This window comes from Tauraco erythrolophus, chromosome 23 (assembly GCF_009769465.1).
Source record: "Tauraco erythrolophus isolate bTauEry1 chromosome 23, bTauEry1.pri, whole genome shotgun sequence".
In the NCBI taxonomy this organism is placed as follows: Eukaryota; Metazoa; Chordata; class Aves; order Musophagiformes; family Musophagidae; genus Tauraco; species Tauraco erythrolophus.
Genome location: NC_141487.1, coordinates 3222916 through 3232395, shown reverse-complemented (window position 1 = coordinate 3232395; position 9480 = coordinate 3222916). Strand labels below are relative to the sequence as shown.

Here is a 9480-nt window from a genome sequence, read left to right as displayed (position 1 = left end):
TCAATGAATCAAGTATCAATTTTGTGAGCTCCGAGGAGCTGACTGTTTTATAAGAATAAAGAACCACAGACATATCCGTAAGGCACATCACAATGCCAAACTCCAAGCCGTGTTAATTTCCTCCATTTTATTGGAATCTCCTGAATCTTCTTTAGCTAATGCAAAACTGTTCTCACCTACGCATAGGTGAAGACTTTGTGAAAGCTGGGGTTTTGCAACGAGCTTGCTGAAAGAAAAAAATAATGGATGTAGCAAGACACATCAGCAAACACCTACAGTTTAAGGAGCTACTACTAGTAGTTTTTTATCCAGGATGGGTACCTATCTACCGTCAGAAAGAGAAGAAGCCTTTTTGTTTGCAAAGATGTAAGGTACTCATGACATGGAGTAGATTGAAAGGGAACAAAACATTTTTTTGACAATTTAACATCTCAAAAACAATTGGGAAAAAAAAAAACATCAAAAAACTCACTCTGAACAAGCATCAGGAGTAAAGTGACACGCAGCAACAGGATTATTTGAGTCACACAAGCATTTTGGACTATAAGGCACCAAATATCACAAAACACTGGTGAATATGAGCCTTCCTAGAAGGACTCAGTAGCTCCAAATCCATGGGATTTGCTTGATTCTGGAAAAATAGGAAACTATGGTAACAGGGCAGGGAGGAAGGACTGAGGTGCTGACAGCATACAGTTAGAGCATGCTCTAACTGAGCAGACTTAGTATGCTCTAAGAGTAAAATATTCAGACACTAAGTAAGAGTAAAATATTAAGAGATTAAAAGTAAAATATTAAGATATTATTCTGAAATATTACTTAACCAACACTTCTTTATCAACAGAAGGGCTATAGTGCATAACTGAAGGATCTCTGTTCTGACTGTCATGAATGTACAACAGATTCTTACTAAAGACAACTGCCAGGGCATAACATCAAAAACCAAACAAACAAAAACCCCAAAGTGTCCCTTTTTTAAATTTATTTTTAAATAAAAAAAGACAGTAAAGAAATATTCCTTCCACTCTATCAGATCCATTGAAGTTTCAAAACAGAGGTGGCATCTGTGAGATTCATAGATTCATAGATTTCTAGGTTGGAAAAGACCTTAGAGATCATCGAGTCCAACCATCCCTAATCCCCATTAAACCATATTCTCAAGTAGATCATCCACCCTAAATGATGTTTTGGTTTTGATTAAAGGTGTTTAACTATTGAATCACTGGATACTGTGAAGACAAGACTGCTGCCAACACAGTGTCAGCAGCAGTTTATACAACCACTGCAGACACACATCCTCTTTGCTATGAAGTTTTCGTAATATGAACGGAGATATTCCAAATAGGTATCTAATTAAATTGTTATTGGTTGCTCTTACAAGTTTAATTGACTGCCACTGCAGTAATAAGTGATTTTATGAGCTTACTGTTCTTGATTACAGGTTCTTTTGAAAGCACAGTTTTCTTCCTCTGAGCAGTCAAACACAAGAAATCATCAAGAATGCTGAAATATAATATTGAAAGCTGATCTCCACGCGGTAATTTATTTCAGGATATTTTGACTGATAGCACAGGCATCAGAAATAAGCACTTTGAAGAACTGTGTTGTTCTGCTGTTTTGCCAGGAATATATCACAAAGTAAATACTCAATAAAAAAACCACAAGCTGTGCTATAACAGCACACTATATAGAAACGATTTACAGAGCTAATAACCAAAAACATCAGCAAGATGATCCTGTTACATGGCAGAAAAAGCCCTATGCATAAACGTTGATAAGTGTAGGACAGAATGAACATTGACCATGAGTATTTGGGTTTGGCTTCAACACTACAGTCTGACGTTTCTAGCTAACTATATCACTGAATTTGTGCTCCACACAAGGGAAAGGTGGCTTCAAGTCAGCCAACTTCAGCAACAAAAAAGCCCTTACTGCCAACAGCTGAGGATCTGCCTATTTCACAAACGTTGGTGAAATATATCTGCTTTTACACACATTCTTATCTCCACAAGCTAAAATTGTGCAAATCAGCTGCCATAATTGCTTTGCTTTAAATATTGTGCTAATGAAGCTAACTACTAACTCAGTTTTCAGACTAGATTTTAATTTTAAAAGGCAGACCAGTACAAAAGTTTTGGAGCTGTAACTTTAAAATTGTGCAGAAGATGAAATTCTGGTATGGAGAATACAAAACAGAATAATTATTTCACAAACAACTAATCATCAACAACTTAATCATCCCTCACTAATGATATACGTATTCGTAATGCTTCTACCTTAAATTACAAACAAGACAATGAATATAAAATTCAGAGACTTTTACAAGAAAAAATAGTGGCTTGAATCTACGAACACATCACCGTGTATCTGGAGGGACCTTGATGCACTGTCTGGTACTGATTTTACTCCTACTCCAGCGTGAAGAAGAGTATCCGTGCGTAAAACATCTTTTGTAGCTAATGCAATATAGACATAGAGCATACCACAGGTTACACACTGAGCAAATATACTCTTATTTAAACTGAAATTAAGGCACAAATGTTTGCATTCCACTATGAAATAAAGTTTATCCACAAAATGTCGACTCAATTATTTTTCTTCTTGGAGAGGTAGATACCTTGATGACAACAGCAAGTGGCCCCACATGACTAAAATTTAATCCATCATGAATCCACAACCAACCAAACACAATCTTCAAACAAGGGCCTCTCAGAATAATCATTTCTCGCTGTTAGCGAAGAACTCATGATATAAACCAATTCCATACACTTTGAATTCCTCCTTTTGGAAAGGGTAAAAACTTCCCTCTCCCCTTTTTTTAGCATAAGGAAGTGTTGTCAATAATATCATTAGTAAACGAAGGGTGGAGAAAATTAGGGTATTGCAACACTAATCAACATTTTATTTCTGCTCATGAACTGGGTGCTTAGTGTGCTGTGAAGGCACCTCAGAAACACTTGAGAAACAAGGCTTAAGGTAGCACAGGGTTTTTTTTTTACGGCTCGCTTCTGTTGAAGTGAAATGGCATCTATTTATACAATTTTAGCAATAATAGGTATGGTTTTCATTTCCCCTATTGTAATACCAGCACTGTTTTTAGGGGGGTTATTTTATGATTTTTTCAATTCAGAACTGCCACCTGGGATCGACCAACCTCTAAAGCTTCGTTTTTTCCATTCATTGTTGATTACGGCCCTGATGTTGGTAAGTTAACTTTCTTAAAACTGGGGACTTCACTTCTAGTTTGGTAGGATATCTGGGAGCTGGAAGATAATGGCTTAAGAGAAAAAAGAAAAGCAGCAGCAAAAATTCACCTCCTTGAAGCCTGTAAGCATTGTTATATGAACCAAGTAATGTTAAATTAACTCATAAAACTGATATCACTAATCTTAAAGTCTTGTTTAGATTTTTCAGTGCATCTGTCAAACTGCAGCCACTTTACACTAGAAAAGTTTCACACGAAAATTTAAAAAAAATGAAATATCTATATGTATATTGTACTTATTGAACTGCATGTACCTATAATAATATCTATTCAGAAGCAAGCCTACATTACTCCTCTTCGCATTTGCTTCATTCTATACTTATTATCCACAATCATATCTATATATTCATGGATTTATACATGCAGTGTACTATGAACAATAAAATAAAACCTGAACATGGCTAGGAATGGTGAGGTCTTTCTTCTTTGTGGCTAGTTCAGAAAGTAAGAAACAGGTGCATTTCAGAACAATGTGTTGAGGTTTCACTTATTCTTTAAAAATGCCTGTATGTTTGTGTGCTTACTCACAGGATAGTGAATTTAACATAATTTCAATGTATCCATTTCCATTAACTCCATAACAAAGACAAAAAATAAAAAATTTTCCAAATGGAAGTGGAAATAAATTATTATGGAAAAAAAACATAAAAATGGGATATTTTCAGTTTCGTATATGTTGTCTACTTTTTACCATTCAAGATAATAACAAACCTACTCCTTTTCACACACAGTTGTGGGGTTGACAAGTCATTTCTTGAATGCAAGTGTTATAGAATTAAAAAACTACCGAGCTGTAACTTGTTCCTTTCATCTCCAAAGTTGTACGATACTGTCAGCACCACAGAAACTTTGCACAGATTTTTAAAGACAAAAGAAAATATCAAGATAAACCAAGTTCTTAGGGAGTGTGTTAAATCACCTTGTAGATCTATGTATGTTAGTCTTAAAACATTAATTTCCTTGGCCTAAAAGTGACTACTGAATCTGCTCCCTTACAAATTGCAAACTATTTTGATACTGGACTTTAAAACATTCGATTTTAAAGTTAAGAGATTATGGCACAGCTTGAACACAGTAAGTCTCCTCTTTCCTATCAATCCTCAAAAATTTCTTCTTAAGGTAACACAGTTTTCTTTGTACTTTTTCATGCAAAATATGTAGTATCCTTAATACAAGAAATACCAAAATCTCCTCTAAAATGGTGCCCTCTTTTCATTATACCTGTAAGAAACAGAAATTAATGCTATTTGTCTTCCTGCCCATGCTGTATGCCACAGCCCATGACAATCCCACAGATTTTAGCAGAGCTAAAATTAAAAAGAGTTAGAACCTTTCACACTAAGCATTTACTGAATTCTTTCTTTTCGACAGGGAAAGATTTTGGAGAAGCTCCAGATCTGCAGTGATTTAACCATACTGCGAGTTGCACTGGATGGAATACCACCACGGAGAGATTCAAAACTTCTCATCAAAGACCTCAAAGTAGATGAGGTCCCCTTGAGGATTTATCAGCCGAAATGGCCACCTACTGGCAAAAGAAGAGGAATACTCTATTTTCATGGAGGCGCTGGCACATTTGGGAGCATCAGTAAGAAATCAACAAGTTTTATTTTTAAAATCAAACCCAAACCTTTACATTGTTACCTTCAGGCATGTGTCGATGTCTCACCCGTCCTTCCTAATGACAACAGTCTTTGCAATCTCAACACTAACTGCAAAGCACCGCGTGGAATTAATAGTCCAGTGCACAGTTAAGGGCAATCACATTTCTGCTTCTTTGGGCTGCAGGCAAAGGTGAGGCAAGCAGCTCTTAGCAGATGTGAGGCTTCTAAATCCAGAACTGTGCTCCAGAAAACCCTCAATCAGATGTCAGCTAAGAGCAGAGGGACTCTGCTCCTCCTCCTGTTGAAGCTGTTCTGAGAAAGATTCGGTTTGCTGGGACAGAGAAAGACAGACCATTACAGCAAAACATATGCTTAGGCCACTGTGAGGGAAGTTCAGCTCACAGGATGTTCTTGTACCTTAACTAATGGCTAGCTCAAAATAGGATACAGCAACAGTCCCGGAGTAAGGGTTGAAATCCATGTCTCTTCCCTCCTTCTCCTCTGTCTTCCACCTTTTCTGGAAATGTAACTTAAAATCCTTTGGGGCTGATATAGAACTCACCATAGGTCTACTTTCTGGAATAATTAACCACAGTATCATGCAAATGGCAATGCTGTTGCTAAAATAATACATTCTGGCTTCATTCTTTGGAACAATGCATGGGTTACTTCTCAAGGAGAAATTTTTAGTTCTGGATCTCAACCGGACTGAAGTGTTTCCTGTAAGCTTGGATAGGGCCCCAAAATACAGAATTTGAGATATACTTCTGTGCTCAGCACTCAACTTTTGGGTAGAAACACTATTCAGTGCACTGAGGGAGCTGTAACACGTCATGATTTAATATTATTAATACTCATACCATACTTCATATTATTATTAATTAATGCTACGAATATTATTAATATTAGTAATACTCATACCCTACTTAATATTATTAATACTCATACACTGACTGTGGTATGTGACCTTTCATTTGAATTCCCATTGGTACTTGATAACAGGAAAGCAACTAACATAATGACAAGCTTTTAAAAGGACTTGGGGAACCTACACACTAGTAAGTTTGAAGTCTGCAACTAGCAAATTAGCAGAAGCTACAATGAAGAACAGAATCAGTGGGCAGATAAATGACTTACTCCTTAAAATGGAAGTCATGCTTCACAAATCCATTGAAGCTTTTTAAGTGAATCAGCAAACACATGAATAAAGGAGATTGAGTTGATAAAATCTACTTTGATTTCCAAAAGAGACTCCTAAAGAGGCTACACACTCCTAACACAAGAGGGAAGATCTTTCATTTGGATAAAAACTGATTAAAAGACAGGAAAAAGATGAGTTGTGGGAGGTTCCTGTGAGATTCCCATAAGGAAATCTGCACTGGGACCAGTGCTAACCAATACATTCAAAACCAGAAAAGACGGTGAAAGCTGGTATGATACTAAGTCCTTCAGGGTAGTAAACGGATAGCTGAAAAACTGCAGAATGTCTTCATGTCAGCGAAGGCTTAGGCAATAAAATGACAGGTGAAATGGTGTGCAGAGAAGTCGAACAGAGGAACAGAGCATCCTAACTTCATAAAGAAAACAATGGACAGGGAGAAGATCTTTGGATTATGGTAGAAAATCGCCTGAAAATGTTGACTTAGTGCACAGTAGCAGTCAAAAAGCAAATAAAATGCCAGAAATTGTTATTAGGAAAGGACAAAATAGGAAACTCTTTATGCCACTCTAATAAATCCATGGTGCATCTAAATATAGTCTATCACTTACAGTTCTGGTTCCTATACCTGTAAAAAGGATATATCAGCACCAAAAAGACTCAGAGAAAGGCCGCACAGGTGAGAAAAGTGCTTTTGTACAGAGAGCAAGTGAATAGACTACGACTTTTCAGGATGGAAAAGATGGATAAAGACAGACAGACTAAATGTCTACAAAATCATGAGAAGCAAGAGAAGTCAAACAGGGAATGGTTATCCACCATTTCTTACAGCACAAGAAGTAACATCACCAAACAGAAATAGCGAATGCCAGGTACAAAAGAAGCAAACAGAAACTGTTCTTTACACCTTTATAAGCAAGCTATGGAATTCTTCACTGCACAAAGTTGTTAATGGTAAAATCACGGGCTCAAGAAGTGGTTTGAATAATTCAGGAAAAAAAAACATTAATCAAAAGTATTCAACATAAAGACAGTTTCTTTCTCAAAGGAGTGCCCTGAACCTCAACTTCTTGTAAGCCTCTTATTACTACTACTATTATGCTTGTCCTCAGCTGGTGCTACTCCTCAGACATCTTTTGTTGACCACCAGCTGAGATGTGATAGCAGCCTAGAGAGGCTTCTATTTTTTCTTAACATTATCAAACTGACATGCTTCTGCTATGCCCTAACAGCCACTGATCCATAACCAGAAAATGTGTTAATATGTACACACTGCATTGCACAGCAGAAGTTACTCATCAGTCTCGTGTTGCAGTGCCTTCCACAGAGCACGCCTTCAAGGATCTATACTTCCATTTCGAAAGGATATTTGATTTTTAAAACATCATTTCTGACAAACTTTCTCTTTAGGAGCCTTCGAAAGAGTATGTCGCTATATTGCCAAAAAGTGCAACTCAGTGGTTGTGTCTGTTGGGTAAGTGCTACTTTTACATAGAAGGATTTGTGCTAATGTAGTTCACAGTTGAAACATTTCTGAAAAATATTCTGGAAATTTTTACTATCGTAGATTGTCCTCCCTATTTTTCGCTTTAGCCTTTCATTTATGATCAGAGGGCTGGAGCACCTCTGCTATGAAGACAGGCTGAGAGAGTTGAGGCTGTTCAGCCTGGAGAAGAGAAGGCTCTGGGGTGACCTTATAGCAGCTTTCCAGTACCTAAAGGGGGCCTACAGGAAAGCTGGAGAGGGACTTTTTACAAGGGCGTGTAGTGATAGACAAGGGGCAATGGCTTTAAACTGAAAGAGGGGAGATTTAGGTTAGATATAAGAAAGAAATTTTTCACTCTGGGAATGGTGAGGCACTGGCACAGGTTGCCCAGAGAAGTTGTGGATGCCCCATCCCTGGCAGTGTTCAAGGCCAGGTTGGATGAGGCTTCGGGCAACCTGGTGTAGTGGAAGGTGTCCCTGCCCATGGCAGGGGGCTTGGAACTAGATGATCTTTAAGGTCCCTTCCAACCCAAACCATTCTATGATTCTATGATTCTATGATTTAACTTAGAAATGTGCTTATAGGCAAAGTATCCCAAAACACCTGTAACACCATGAGTTTGTCTTTCCAATCTACATTAGTTATAAAGAAATACAATCTTTACAATTTAGAAAAAAAAGGCCTACAGAACTACTAGATCAGTCGACCATGAACAATGCAAATTAAATTTCTGTAATTACTTTGACAATAACCACAATATCTTTGACATTTCAGTTATCGTTTGGCTCCTGAACATCCATATCCAGGGCAATATTTTGATTGTCTCAATGCCACCTTATACTTTATGAGACATTTAGAAGAATATTACGTGGATCCTGCTCTCATCATCATTAGTGGTGACAGCTGTGGAGCTAATTTTGCTACAGTTATTTGCCAGATACTGCTGAATAAGAGAGATCTCCCAAAAGTACGCGCTCAGGTCTTACTTTACCCGGGACTACAGGGGCTAGATTTTCATTTACCTTCCTATCAGCAGAACGCTTCAGTCCCCATGTTGTTTCGGAAGCTAGTTATCTACTTCTGTTTTCGTTATCTTAATAAAGAACCATCCGTTTTGGAAGATGTCCTACAAAATTGCCACGTTCCTGAGAGTATGAAACGGAAGTATAAAAAATGGATAAGTGCTGACATTATTCCTGACGAATTTAAGATTAGAGGCTACGTGCCACAGAAATCCACTTCATATAAACCTGAAGTCCATGAAGCAATCAAAGAAATTTTAGCAATAACATTTTCCCCACTTTTAGCTGAAGACTCCGTTATTCGCCAGCTCCCTGAGTCCTTCATTGTGACCTGCGAGTTCGATGTGCTTAGAGATGATGGACTGTTATACAAGAAGCGATTAGAGGACAATGGCAATCAAGTAAACTGGTATCATTCTGAGAGTGGTTTCCATGGAGTTTTAGCCTTTTTTGGCTATGGGATTTTTTCCTTTTCATCTGGAAAAAAGATAATGGATAGTACCGTGAATTATATAAATACTTTATAAAAGTATTTTTCAGAATGAAGATGAAAGTCTAACATTATCCTTGGCAAATTCATACCTGGGAAAGAACATTAACACTTTTGATTTACATTTTGGATTTTGACTGCATTTTATACTTTCTACTCTCTCCTTCTGCAGTGCCTCTGAAACAGATGTTAGGATTATTTAAAGCACCACCGTTCTAGAAAACATTATTACAATCCCACCAACACGATCGAGATGCAAAAGCGAGGCACCTGGCACACACTGCTTCACCTCAACTCCAGCAATTCTGGTACCTTTGCATGGCTGGCACACATTCAAGGCATGCAGCAAGAACACCTCTTCCTGAGGATTCTTTGACTGCTCAGAAATGCTGAAGACAACAAGCAGGGTCTACTTTGGCCCTTGTGAAGGACAGGAAATGGTTAGGGTATCAGA

At 37.7% G+C, this 9480-nt stretch overlaps 1 protein-coding gene across 1 annotated transcript; it reads left to right on the top strand.

Moving 5' to 3' along the window:
• Positions 1–3021: 3021 nt before the first annotated feature.
• LOC104381115 (arylacetamide deacetylase-like 4) lies at positions 3022–9063 on the top strand. The gene is made up of 4 exons (XM_009988768.2): positions 3022–3204; positions 4637–4853; positions 7439–7502; positions 8289–9063. The coding sequence occupies exons 1-4, from the start codon at positions 3022–3024 to the stop codon at positions 9061–9063; spliced, it is 1239 nt and encodes a 412-aa protein (XP_009987070.1).
• The last annotated feature ends 417 nt before the right edge of the window (positions 9064–9480 follow it).

Coding starts and splice junctions, on each gene's coding strand:
- LOC104381115 (XM_009988768.2), top strand. CDS start 3,022: ATGGCATCTATTTATACAATTTTAGCAATAATAGGTATGGTTTTCATT. Junction 3,205..4,636: donor TGATTACGGCCCTGATGTTG/GTAAGTTAACTT, acceptor TCTTTTCGACAG/GGAAAGATTTTGGAGAAGCT. Junction 7,503..8,288: donor TCAGTGGTTGTGTCTGTTGG/GTAAGTGCTACT, acceptor TTGACATTTCAG/TTATCGTTTGGCTCCTGAAC.